This window comes from Mytilus galloprovincialis, chromosome 8, assembly GCF_965363235.1.
Source record: "Mytilus galloprovincialis chromosome 8, xbMytGall1.hap1.1, whole genome shotgun sequence".
NCBI classification, from domain to species: domain Eukaryota; kingdom Metazoa; phylum Mollusca; class Bivalvia; order Mytilida; family Mytilidae; genus Mytilus; species Mytilus galloprovincialis.
In genome coordinates this window covers 7,638,053-7,653,030 of record NC_134845.1, presented here as the reverse complement: position 1 = coordinate 7,653,030, position 14,978 = coordinate 7,638,053, and the positions used below count along the sequence as shown (strand labels likewise).

Sequence of the window (14,978 nt, the reverse complement as noted above, 5' to 3'; positions counted from 1 at the left end):
ACATATAATGTGAGGGTACCCAATTGCAAATTGCACCTATTTTGACATATTTTTTTTTTATCCAGGCAAAAGTTTCCATTCTTTATTTATTTTTTAAGCGTATCCTTATATATAGGTCGACCAACTTGTTGACTTTTTATGAACATGGTGATGTTTCCATAGATTTAAATATTTCCAGTGATCATTGACACGACTCAACTGTTGATATATTACTGTTTTGAAGACGTAAATAATGTCAAATCATAAAAAGGCAAAATTGTTTAGCCTCTTAGAAAACATGTATGTATGTTTTCTGCTACTATTTCTGAAGTTTTTAAATATAAACAATTTATTATACCTTTCCTGCTTCGGCTGTGAAATGAGACATGACGGTTTCACTTGTCCAGACATGTGATGCCTCACTGATTGCTGTAGACAGGTTACCACATTTCACCATGTCAGACATCCTTTCTAACTTATCTAACATAGACTGCAGGTATTCAATGTCAGCCACTATTGTCCTTGAACCAAGCTGGAGCAATGCTAGTTTTCCCTATATAGAAACACAACATGTTAGCTAGGTAAATATAACAGATTCTGATCAGTACAGATGACAATACTGTTGGTTTGCTGTCTTACTGTCATCTGATTTTAGTCATATTTATTTATTGTGGATACATTTAATTTCATAGAAGATATTTTTTGTCGAAAAAGGACATTTCATTTTTACATATATTTGATTAAAATTAAATAGATTTTGTTGCACAAAAAGGATTCAACTGATCATACACTTCTTTGTTTACCTGTTCATGTAGTAACCTAGCAATCTGTAAGAATTCATGTCCTTCCATTTTCAATGTTTTTTCTTCATACATTGTGAGTCCTGTACCAAATTCTATCACTTTTTCTTTTTTCAATTCCTTCATGATTGTTTGTATATGACCTTGACATTTCTTTGGGATGTTATATTTTACTTCTTGGTGTAGTTTGCGACAGTCCATAGTATCAGTTACTCTTTCCAGTACTTTATCCATTCCCTGCAAACAAATACAATCATCAGTCAGGGTCATGATATAAACAAGTTATTATTCTTAATTACAAACATAGGTTATCTTAATTTTTAAATTACGCAATAAAATAATTTTAAATTTCAATAGAAAAACTGGCTTAATGAAGTTTTTATTAATTAATACATTACTTTATCCCATAAAATTATTAGAATATATGAGAGGAAAATGCAGACTTCTTGTTACCATAAAAATAATGTCAAAACTGTTACTTCTATATGTTATTTTAAATAGCTCTGAAATAATGAGTAGTAACTCCTATATAAGGAGCATCTAGTTTGTTTGTACCTGTAAATTTGGTACGCTGTTTTATGGGTGGTCTTACCTTTCCCGTTGTAAGATCTAAGGACATATACTGAATCCTACTGAAATTGTTTACCAAGCCTTCAATTTTCTCTTTTGCCTGGCACAGTGAAGCATATTTGTTCTGGTCAAGTAGATCCAAATCTTTGAAACTCCTTTTCAAATAAAAAAAAAAGCAATCACATTTTAAAGGATCTTTCTGAATACATACACTCAAAATGCACTCATAAATTAATTTCAAGACTGTCAAAACAAAAAAAAATTGATTGATTGTTGCTTGGTTAACATCCAGTGGCAATTACTTCATCATGCATGTTCAAAACAAGATCAAGTTTACAATTAATACAATAATGTTTAGTTAGGTTCTGCCAATTTTTAAACCAAGGTGAAAACGGGAATTTGGACTGCCCCTGGAAATGAGGATATTATGTTGGCTAGGGCAGAAAATTTCTATTGCAACAGGCCACCCTACTGACCCCTAAGAAAGATATCTATATATGAGGCATCATATAAGTCCAATTCTGACCATATGTGGCTGTTTATTTTTTCATCCTGCCAACCTGGTGAGGGTTTTACTTCTATACCCAATCAACCCTTTGGGTTACAGGAAAATGAGAGGTTTAACAACTAATCATAATTATTAGATATGTTACACTGATTTTCTGTTTTATCTAATAAATTAGGACTTTGAAATAAAGATCAATTTTGAGTTAAGAATATAATAACTAAACTAACACATAGACTAGACGTCAACAAATGAAGTCCAAAACATTAACAAACAGAATCATTTGTGCCAAGAGCTGGTGTGGCCTTTAGATTTACTTCCTACTTTAGCTATAAATAACATGCAAACTTAAAAAGAACATATAACTTTTAAGTGAACAGTAGAATTTTATTGCAGTCAATAATACCTACTTTTCATAATATTCAATAGATGTGGCCATCGTTTCTAATGTACTTTGGAACTTATCGCCTTTTAGCTGTTCCTCAATAAGTTGTAATTTCCCCTCTGTCTTTCCCACTTCCACAACAATAAATTCACAATCTTTAAAATTAGGACATGGAACTTTCTCGTTCTTCTGACCTTCTTCCTTCTCAGACTTCTTCTTCTTTTTCTTGTCATTTTGCTAAATTGATAAAAATTGTCAAACTATATACAATGAAAGCTAAATTAACTAAAAAGCACATACATACTGTTTCCCACAAACTATTTATATAACTTCCCTTATACAAAGTCTAAAAATAAGATAAAGTTCAACTCTGATAAAGAATATGCTTAAAAGTTGACTAAAGATTCAAATAGGTACTGTATTTTGTGAAATCTACTGAAAAATAACTAAGTCCCCAATTTGAAAGTTAGGAGATGCAGTTTAAATCACAATAGAAAATAACTACTATAAATTACAAAATTTGAGAGCATTTGATATTGCAATGTCAGAAAAATCTGCATATAGATAAATGTATTAGACATCAGAATGCAAGTTTCACATAGTCTAATTATTTGCATTAATAAAAACCTCGCATTAATTTCTAAATTTACAGTATCCACCAGATGGCGTGGATGTTATCTAGTCTAGAAATAGGAGGAACAATTCCTCAAAAAATACCATAATAGCAGGTGCACAACTTCAATATTATTTGGATCATTATGTAAAGCTTCAGAGATCTGAATTCCAAACTGTGGGAAGTAGGTATCAATTTTCCTTGCCTTGCCGCCCATAACATTAACCTTATTGAGTACAATGGAGATTTCCACCCTTATATTAATAATATCTGCCAACAAATTATTATGAAAAAATGGAAATACATCATTGTAAATGGATAAGTTAGTTTTATAATATCAAAACTATGAATACCAAATTTTTCTTTTTAAATTGCATAGAAATTAATTTTAAACATTTCAGCCAAAGGAAATTTCTGCAGTTCAAGAGAATAAACGTAACAGTTTTTAGATCCTTTATCCATAACTCTTATTTGTCTGAAAAAAAAAAGAACACATTTTATATGTAGTTTGATACCTCTAAATTGGCTTTTTTTCTGTTTTCCTCTGTTTCTGCGTAAAAATTCAGAACTCTGAGTGTTACCTCTTTTGATATGTTACCATTTGTAAATACTGTAGGAAACAGTCCATCTGATCTCATTGTCATGGTATACTGATGTGTCTGTAATTATAAAATAATCGATACTCATTGTCATGGTATACTGATGTGTCTGTTATTATAAAATACGTTTTATTCATTGTCATGGTGTACTGATATGTCTGTAATTATAAAATAAGTGGTATACATTGTCATGATGTACTGATGTGTCTGTAATTATAAAATTCATTTTTATTCATTGTCATGGTGAACTGATGTGTCTGTAATTATAAAATAATAGATACTCATTGTCATGGTATACTGATGTGTCTGTAATTATAAAATACATGTTTTATTCATTGTCATGGTGCACTGATGTGTCTGTAATTATAAAATACATGTTTTATTCATTGTCATGGTGCACTGATGTGTCTGTAATTATAAAATTCATGTTTTATTAATTGTCATGATGAAGTGGTGTGTCTGTAATTATAAAATATGTTTTATTCATTGTCATGGTGTACTGATGTGTCTGTAATTATAAAATGTATGTTTTATTTAATTTTCATAGTGTACAGATGTGTCTGTAAGTGTGAAATATGTTTTATAATTGTCATGGCATACTGATGTGTCTGTACCTATCAATATGTGTTATTCCTTGTCTAACCTAACCTAAACCTACCAGTTTATCATTTACAAAGAACTTAATATTGACATCTTGTTGTGGTGATATTGGGCCATCTTCTTCAAACAAAAGTTTCTCAGCTGATGAGACTTTTTCCACTTCACATTTGATCTTGTCTCCTTTTTTATACTTCCCTTCCTCACGGAAACTACTTTGTACCACTGATTCAGCAAACACACTACAACAATTCAATATGCTGTATAAAATAACATTTCAATCAATTGAGCTACTAAACTCCCTACATATTACAGTCAAAAGTAAAACAATTCAGTTTGTCAGTGGAGATATCATAGAATGTTATTAAATTATGTTATCTCATTTCAATACTGGAATAAGGTCCACTGAGAGCTATGTATAATAATACTGGAACTTGACTCCATTAAAACTAGATTATTTAGCTATTGCATCTAACTAAATAAAAAGTTGTCAGCTGCAAACCCTGTGAGTTTTGGAAGAATCTCATAAGAACACATTTAAAAGCATAACTGAAATATTAAATACCTTTCAAAATTTTTTTAATATATAATAATAGCATTCGTTTTATATTATATAAACAAAATTTTCACAATGTTTTTTACATAAATTTGAAGCAATATGTTTTTGTTTTTCACTGTTATGTAGTTTTTATATATTCTTATCACATTATTTTTCCAAATTTACTTAGGGCTATTCCCTTAAAACGTATGAGGGAGGGGTAGTAAGGGCAGTTTGATTATTAAATGTAGGTTATGGGGTAATTTTTCAGTATTCGTCTATTACCATAATGTAAAATTATCTAAAACATGGTTCTTGGTTGTAGGGATATTTTAAAAATCCCTTCTTGCTCTCCCACATACATTTTAATGGAATAGCCCTTACAGCATAAGTTCCAACAACCCATTACTTACTTCCCACCAGAGGACAACCCATTACTTACTTCCCACCAGAGGACAACCCATTACTTACTTCCCACCAGACGAGAACATAACACAACCACCTGAAACTTCGAAATGTGTAGCAGGATCTTTGTATTGTTTAGCACTCCCTATTTTCTGGGGAATTTCTGAATGACAAAATCCCACAGCAACTGCATCTAACTCATCATTGAGTTCTTCTGTAATTTCCACTTCAAAGGACAATCTCTGTGAATTCATTGGAAATTTACCCATATAACATCCATAAAATATATCTTTCTTCTTTTTTCTGAAAAAAAGGAGAAATTATAAATAAGAACTGTCCACATTGCAAGACTACCATCTGTACATGCATTTTAGGTGCAGCTGCACAATTTATAACCACTATAACATAGCAGAACTTACTGTATTGAAAGAACAAGCTTCCCATAAATTTATAACTCCTGCAACAAGGCACATCTTACAGTATTGGAATAACATGCTTCCCATACATTTATAACAGATATAACATAACAGCACTTACGGTATTGGAATAACAAGATTCCCATACATTAATAACCACTATGACATAACATGACTTACAGTATTGGAGTAACAAGCTTCTCATACATTTATAACAGATATAACATAACAGCACTTACGGTATTGGAATAACAAGATTCCCATACATTAATAACCACTATGACATAACATGACTTACAGTATTGGAGTAACAAGCTTCTCATACATTTATAACAGATATAACATAACAGCACTTACGGTATTGGAATAACAAGATTCCCATACATTAATAACCACTATGACATCACATGACTTACAGTATTGGAGTAACAAGCTTCCCATACATTTATAACAGATATAACATAACAGCACTTACGGTATTGGAATAACAAGAATCCCATACATTAATAACCACTATGACATAACATGACTTACAGTATTGGAGTAACAAGCTTCCCATACATTTATAACAGATATAACATAACAGCACTTACGGTATTGGAATAACAAGATTCCCATACATTAATAACCACTATGACATAACATGACTTACAGTATTGAAGTAACAAGCTTCCCATACATTTATAACCACTATGACATAACATGACTTACAGTATTGAAGTAACAAGCTTCCCATACATTTATAACTACTATGACATCACATGACTTACAGTATTGAAGTAACAAGCTTCCCATACATTTATAACCAATATGACATAACATGACTTACAGTATTGGAGTAACAAGCTTCCCATACATTTATAACCACTATGACATAACATGACTGACAGTATTGGAGTAACAAGCTTCCCATACATTTATAACCACTATGACATCACATGACTTACGGTATTGAAGTAACAAGCTTCCCATACATTTATAACCACTATGACATCACATGACTTACGGTATTGAAGTAACAAGCTTCCCATACATTTATAACCACTATGACATCACATGACTTACGGTATTGAAGTAACAAGCTTCCCATACATTTATAACAGATATAACATAACATGACTTACAGTATTGAAGTAACAAGCTTCCCATACATTTATAACCACTATGACATAACATGACTTACAGTATTGAAGTAACAAGCTTCCCATACATTTATAACTACTATGACATCACATGACTTACAGTATTGAAGTAACAAGCTTCCCATACATTTATAACCACTATGACATAACATGACTGACAGTATTGGAGTAACAAGCTTCCCATACATTTATAACCACTATGACATAACATGACTGACAGTATTGGAGTAACAAGCTTCCCATACATTTATAACCACTATGACATCACATGACTTACGGTATTGAAGTAACAAGCTTCCCATACATTTATAACCACTATGACATCACATGACTTACGGTATTGAAGTAACAAGCTTCCCATACATTTATAACCACTATGACATCACATGACTTACGGTATTGAAGTAACAAGCTTCCCATACATTTATAACCACTATGACATCACATGACTTACGGTATTGAAGTAACAAGCTTCCCATACATTTATAACCACTATGACATCACATAACTTACGGTATTGAAGTAACAAGCTTCCCATACATTTATAACCACTATGACATAACATGACTTATAGGCGAGTGTAATGACTTACGGTATTGGAGTAACAAGCTTCCCATACATATATTACCACTATGACATAACATGACTTACAGTATTGAAGTAACAAGCTTCCCATACATATATAACCATTATAAGATAACATGACTTACGGTATTGGAGTAACAATCTTCCCATCATCAAATACTATCATGTTGTGTAATCTTCCTACTGTTAATGATTCTGGAAAAAGCACCTGTCAAAAAAAATATGTATGGTAACAATTTTTTATCATCTTCTTATGATTTTTTTCCATGACAGGTCAAAAGGTTGAAAGGATGACAGTTTCATAAAATGGAAAATACCAGTTACCATGTTGACAAGTTGACAATTCAATAAACAAGTACGTTAATAAAAGAAAAATGTGTCCATGGTGAACAGATGAACCTGCTTGTAAATAAATGACAAATTCTGAAATTTTCTATTTATAAAGGGGCATAACTCATGAACAGAAAATGACAACCCCCACATTTAAGTTTGATCAGTGTGGTAATAAGTATTGTATATAAATATACTAATTTTTGGTAGAGGCAAATTTTTAAAATATAGATTGCTGAACAATTAAATTTGCCAATTTGTCCATTTAAAAGAGAACTGTGAAAATGATGCCACACATATTTGAATTTGTTCTGTGCTAAATGATAATAATCACTGTGTGTTAGTTTCATTATCATTGGTTGAGGCACACTTAAGTGAAAAAATCAGACACTAATTTTGACAATTGACATATGTACAGAAGGACAAACAGACTGATGTATTGAGGTAAAATTTTATGCCCACTCCATTTGAGCTGAGGTATAAATGTACCAATACGGTTGACAAGTTGACAAAAAAATAGAACAATAAAACATAATCCTGTGAGATGAAATATTAAATATTTCTTATTGTCAACTTATGATCTCATAGACCTTAAAATTTGTAGGCAGACAATGTTTTGCAGTATCAGCTTGTCAGACTGTTGGCCTTTGTAGGCAGACAATGTTTTACAATATCAGCTGTCAACCTGTCGACCTTTGTAGGTAAACAATATTTTGCAATATCAACTTGTCGACCTTTGTAGGTAAACAATATTTTGCAATATCAACTTGTCGACCTTTGTAGGTAAACCATATTTTACAATATCAACTTATCAACCTGTCGAACTTTGTAGGTAGACAATATTTTATGATGTCAACTTGTCCACCTGTTGACCTTTGTAAGCAGACATTGTTTTATGATGTCAACTTTTCAACCTGTCAACCTTTGTAGGTAGACAATATTTTAAAATATCACCATGTAATCCTGTCAAACTTTAAAAATAGAATCTATGTAGGGTAACAATTTTTTTGTTAAATTGCAGATCTTAGGTTTAATATTAACCATAATACTGATATCTCCAAATAAATTAAAATAGTCCACAAGGAACTATATGTTCTTATACTCCAGTTGACCTCACCTAAAGTTTTAGAGGTATGGTAGAAAATCAACTTACGGGTCCCCTGTACTTTGGCCTGTAGTTCAGCAATTGAACTTTACCCTTGACTTCTGACAGAAATATGTATAACTTGACAATACTCCTGTTGTCATCTTTATCTGGTGTGAAAGCTGTTTCTACAATCTGAAACAAAACATGTTATATGGTATTTTAAAAGGTGTCTCTATGCAATAAGAAGTAGTAACACATAAACTTTTAAACTTAATGTAAGATAATTTTAGATAAAGGCTCATACAAGGATAAGAAGTTCTTTTTGTTTATTTAAAATTTAAAAATATCAAGTCTTGAAAGTGCTTACAACGCAATTTTCCATATATAAATAATATTTCAAAGGGGCATAACTTTAAAAGTAATAGTTGATCAACACTGATAATAGTTTGTCTGAGACATTGCTCATATAAACATGATAAATTACATAAAAAATTATCAAGAACAAGAAGTAATTGTAACAGGATGCTGTTACGAAGTCTCCCAAACAAAGCTCCCATAACTCACCATTTATATGGTCCCATGTTCATTTGAATTGATTTTTTGTCCAATACAAGAATATATATGGCTTACGGGTGGGGATCTCCACCATTTACAAGTATTCAAACAGGAGGGGGTGGTGGTAACCCCCAGAGACTTTTCCTACATTTCATTTGATTTATTTATTGTCCCATACAAGAATATATGTGGTTAAGGGGTGGGGATGTTGACTGTTTACAAGTTTTCAAACAAGAGGGGGTGGGGTGACCCCCTTGGAACTTCCCTTTTATTTCATTTCATTTGTTTTATTGTCCCCTACAAGAATAAATATGGTTTAGAGGTGGGGATCTGGACCATTTACAAGATAATAGCACATTCTCAAATTGAACAGGGTGGGGGCAACCCCCAGGAACTTCCCTTTAATTTCATTTGATTAGCTTTATGGTCCCATACAAGTATATATATGGTTTAGGGGTGGGGATGTTGACCGTTTACAAGTTTTCAAACAAGTGGGGGTGGGGTGACTCCCTCAGGACTTCCCTTTTATTTCATTTCATTTGTTTTATTGTCCCCTACAAGAATATATATGGTTTAGGGGTGGGGATCTGGACCGTTTACAAGATAATAGTACATTCTCAAATTGAACGGGGTGAGGGTGACCTCCAGGAACTTCCATTTAACTTCATTTGATTAGTTTTATTGTCCCATACAAGAATAGATATGGTTTAGGGGTGGGGATGTTGACCGTTTACAAGTTTTCAAACAAGAGGGGATGGGGTGAGCCCATAGGGACATCACTTTTATTTCATTTCATTTGTTTTATTGTCCCCTACAAGAATATATATGGTTTAGGGGTGGGGATCTGGACTGTTTACAAGATAATAGCACATTCTCAAATTGAACGGGGTGGGGATGACCCCCAGGGACTCCCCCTATATTTCATGTGATTTGTTTTATTGTCCTATAATCATTTCTGAAGACTGAATGTATCTATCACTTACAGTTTTCAAGTTATATTCATTTGAAAATTTTAGAAAATAAAATCCCGTGGGTTCTATAGTAAACCCCTCCCTCCTTTCTACCACCCAAAATACCCCTTAATAGACCCCAATGCACAAACGAAACATTGATGGCTCACCTAGACATGTTAGTCTAACATATTGTAAAATCCTAAGTAAATCTGACAAGCCGTTTAGGAGAACCACTGCGGACAAGTTCATTTTTAAAGTGGCGGATGAAGAAGAGGAAGAAGAGGAAGCAAAGGAAGAATAATAAAAATAACTAGAATTGCCATTGCAAGCAATAGCGGATGTCACCCTTCCCCTCATTGCCACTAAGCGGCAGCCATTTCAAAACAACTTAACAGTGAATGCAGATCTATGAATTGCGATATATCTTTCTGTAAATTTTCAATACAATAACAGCATTTGCCAAAAGTTTCACATTTCTGCTGTTTCCATGGCAACGGCAGCCATTTTGAAAATTCCAAAGTCAAAAGTCTCATCCATACATGCCAGTTGACAATAATATTAAGTTTGATTAAGTTTGGAGCATTTTGAAAATATTTAACATTTCTGCAGTTTCCATGGCAACCGCCGCCATTTTGGAAATTCCAACTCCAAAAGTCTCATGCAGACTTGACAGTCAACAATCATACTAAGTTTCAATATTTTTTGAGCATTTTGAAATTTTTGAAATTTTTGACATTTTGGCTGGTTTCTATGGTAACACAGACCATTCCAAATTTCTAATGGCAGATTCCACATTGGTACATGGGAGGGAACATACCATAAGAGTTTCAATGGATTTGACCTACCATTTTAAGGAAGTAAATGCCCCTTTTGAAGGTTTTTAAAGCGTTTTGACCATTTTTGCCTTGTTTCCATGGTAACACAAGACATTTTCGAAATTCCAACGCCAAATTCCACATCTACTAAAGTTGCTCATCGTTATGCTAAAGTTTCAAAACATTTGAAGCATTTTGATATTTTTGAAATTTTTGGTGTAGTATCCATGGCAACATAGTAGTTCCAATGAATGCCAAAAATCATCCAAAAGAAGTATATAGTGGGCACCTACATTGTATCAAAATATAATGATTCTGAGTTTAAGCATCTCCAAATTATTCACCAATACCCAAAAATTGAATTTTTCACATTTGTTCCGTTTCCATGGTAACGGCAGCCATTTTTAATGGTCTTATGACCTACTGCAACCCGGAATTTTTTGTTCCTCATTATAGTCAACTATCATTAACATTGGTTCCATTGTCTCCAAGAAAACTGCCGGACAAAATCATTGGAAGAATAATAATAATAATAGTAAAGAAACAGAGGAAAAGCAATATGTCACCCGACATTGTCGATCGGGTGACATAACTAGAATTGCCATTGCAAGCAATAGCGGATGTCACCCTTCCCCTATTGCCACTAACCGGCAGCCATTTCAAAATTGTTTAACAGTGAATGCACATATATTTATGGCAAAACATCTTTCTGTAAATTTTCAGTACATTCAGAGCATTTTAAAAAAATTCACATTTCTGCTGTTTCCATGGCAACGGCAGCCATTTTGAAAATTTCAAAGTCAAAAGTCTCATCTGTACTTTGCAGTTAACAATAATATCAAGTTTCATAAAGTTCAAAGCATTTTGAGAAATTTTGACTTTTTTGCAGTTTCCATGGCAACGGTGGCCATTTTGGAAATTCCAAAGTCAAAAGTCTCATCCAGACTTGCCATTCAACTATCATATTAAGTTTCATCAATTTTGGAGCATTTTGAAATTTTTGAGATATTTGATCCTGTATCCATGGTAACAGAGTAGTTCCAATGATTGTCAAAATCAATCAAAACCTGTATATAGTGGATAACTATATTGTGTAAAAATTTGAGGATTTTAAGTTCAAGCATACCAAAGTTATTGACCAAACCCAGAAGTTTTTGGAGCATTTTGACCTTTTTGCATTGTTTCCATGGAAACGGCAGACATTTTGGAAATTCCAACGCCAAATTCCACATCTACCAAAGTTGCTCATCGTTATGGTAAAGTTTCAAAAAATTTGGAGCATTTTCATATTTTTGAAATTTTTGGTGTAGTTTCCATGGCAACATAGTAGTTCCAATGATTGCCAAAATCATCCAAAACCAGTATATGGGTGGCACCTTCATTGTATTAAAATATGATGATTCTGAGTTTAAGCATCTGCAAATTATTCCAAAAAAACAAAAAGTGGAATTTTTCACAATTGTTCAGTTTCCATGGAAACGGCAGCCATTTTTTATGGTCTTAGACCCTACTGCAACCCGCAATTTTGTGTTCCCTATTATACTTTACTATCATTAAGATTGGTTCTATTGGCTCCGAGAAAAGTGGCGGACAAAATAGTTGGAAGAATAATAATAACTAGAATTGCCATTGCAAGCAATAGCGGATGTCACCCTTCCCCTCATTGCCACTAAGCGGCAGCCATTTCAAAACAACTTAACAGTGAATGCAGATCTATGAATTGCGATATATCTTTCTGTAAATTTTCAATACAATAACAGCATTTGCCAAAAGTTTCACATTTCTGCTGTTTCCATGGCAACGGCAGCCATTTTGAAAATTCCAAAGTCAAAAGTCTCATCCATACATGCCAGTTGACAATAATATTAAGTTTGATTAAGTTTGGAGCATTTTGAAAATATTTAACATTTCTGCAGTTTCCATGGCAACCGCCGCCATTTTGGAAATTCCAACTCCAAAAGTCTCATGCAGACTTGACAGTCAACAATCATACTAAGTTTCAATATTTTTTGAGCATTTTGAAATTTTTGAAATTTTTGACATTTTGGCTGGTTTCTATGGTAACACAGACCATTCCAAATTTCTAATGGCAGATTCCACATTGGTACATGGGAGGGAACATACCATAAGAGTTTCAATGGATTTGACCTACCATTTTAAGGAAGTAAATGCCCCTTTTGAAGGTTTTTAAAGCGTTTTGACCATTTTTGCCTTGTTTCCATGGTAACACAAGACATTTTCGAAATTCCAACGCCAAATTCCACATCTACTAAAGTTGCTCATCGTTATGCTAAAGTTTCAAAACATTTGAAGCATTTTGATATTTTTGAAATTTTTGGTGTAGTATCCATGGCAACATAGTAGTTCCAATGAATGCCAAAAATCATCCAAAAGAAGTATATAGTGGGCACCTACATTGTATCAAAATATAATGATTCTGAGTTTAAGCATCTCCAAATTATTCACCAATACCCAAAAATTGAATTTTTCACATTTGTTCCGTTTCCATGGTAACGGCAGCCATTTTTAATGGTCTTATGACCTACTGCAACCCGGAATTTTTTGTTCCTCATTATAGTCAACTATCATTAACATTGGTTCCATTGTCTCCAAGAAAACTGCCGGACAAAATCATTGGAAGAATAATAATAATAATAGTAAAGAAACAGAGGAAAAGCAATATGTCACCCGACATTGTCGATCGGGTGACATAATAACTAGAATTGCCATTGCAAGCAATAGCGGATGTCACCCTTCCCCCATTGCCACTAAGCGGCAGCCATTTCAAAACAAGTAAACAGTGAATGCAGATCTATGAATTGCGATATATCTTTTTGTAAATTTTCATTAAAATAAGTGCATCGTGAAAAGTTTCACATTTCTGCTGTTTCCATGGCAACGGCAGCCATTTTGAAAATTCCAAAGTCAAAAGTCTCATCTATACATACCAGCTGACAATAATATTAATTTTAATTAAGTTTGGAGCATTTTGAAAATTTTTGACATTTTTGCAGTTTCCATGGCAACGGTGGCCATTTTTGAAATTCCAACTTCAAAAATCTCATGCAGACTTGACAGTCAGCAATCTTATTAAGTTTCATTACTTTTTGAGCATTTTGAAATTTTTGAAATTTTTGACATTTTGGCTGGTTTCTATGGTAACACAGACCATTCCAAATTTCTAATGGCAGATACCACATTGGTACATGGAAGGGAACATACCATCAGAGTTTCAATGGATTTGACCTACCATTTTAAGGAAGTAACTGCCACTTTTTAAGGTTTTTTAAGCGTTTTGACCATTTTTGCCTTGTTTCCATGGTAACACAAGACATTTTGGAAATTCCAACACCAAATTGCACATCTTCCAATGTTGCTCATCGTTACTGTGAAGTTTCATTGAATTTGGAGCATTTTGATAATTTTGAAATTTTTGGTGTGGTATCCATGGCAACATAGTAGTTCCAATGAATGCCAAAAATCATCCAAAACCAGTATATAGTGGGCACCTACATTGTACCAAAATATAATGATTCTAAGTTAAAGCATCTCCAAATAATTCACCAAAACCAAAAAGTGGAATTTTTCACATTTGTTCCGTTTCCATGGAAACGGTGGCCATTTTTAACCATTCCAAAGCAAGGTGCACAACTTCAGATGGGGGTCCTCATTATAGTAGAGTTCCACCAACATTGGTTCCATTTTACTCCAAAAAAGCTGACGGACAAAAAAAGGTGGAAGAATAATAATAACTAGAATTGCCATTGCAAGCAATAGCGGATGTCACCCTTCCCCCTATTGCCACTAAGCGGCAGCCATTTCAAACTTGTTTAACAGTAAATGCACAAATATGCATGGCTATTCATCTTTTTGTAAATTTTCAGTATATTCAGAGCATTTTAAAGTATTTCACATTTATTCCGTTTCCATGGCAACGGCAGCCATTTTGAAAATTTCAAAGTCAAAAGTCTCATCTTAACTTGTCAGTTACCAATAATATCAAATTTCATTAAGTTAAAACCATTTTGAGAATTTTTGACATTTTTGCAGTTTCCATGGCAACCGTGGCCATTTTGGAAATTCCAACTTCAAAAATCTCATGCA

The 14,978-nt window shown here is 33.1% G+C and overlaps 1 protein-coding gene across 1 annotated transcript in view; it reads right to left on the bottom strand.

Moving 5' to 3' along the window:
• The window catches only part of LOC143084976 (uncharacterized), a 170,965-nt gene that overhangs the window by 128,474 nt on the left and 27,513 nt on the right, over positions 1–14,978 (bottom strand). The window contains exons 13-21 of the mRNA XM_076261084.1: positions 8,618–8,743; positions 7,260–7,342; positions 5,058–5,294; positions 4,110–4,290; positions 3,368–3,511; positions 2,265–2,476; positions 1,372–1,504; positions 783–1,016; positions 338–532 (exon numbers count right to left, since the gene is read on the bottom strand). Of these exons, the coding sequence (XP_076117199.1) occupies positions 338–532; positions 783–1,016; positions 1,372–1,504; positions 2,265–2,476; positions 3,368–3,511; positions 4,110–4,290; positions 5,058–5,294; positions 7,260–7,342; positions 8,618–8,743 (1,545 nt within the window). The remainder of the gene's footprint in view (positions 1–337; positions 533–782; positions 1,017–1,371; positions 1,505–2,264; positions 2,477–3,367; positions 3,512–4,109; positions 4,291–5,057; positions 5,295–7,259; positions 7,343–8,617; positions 8,744–14,978) is intronic.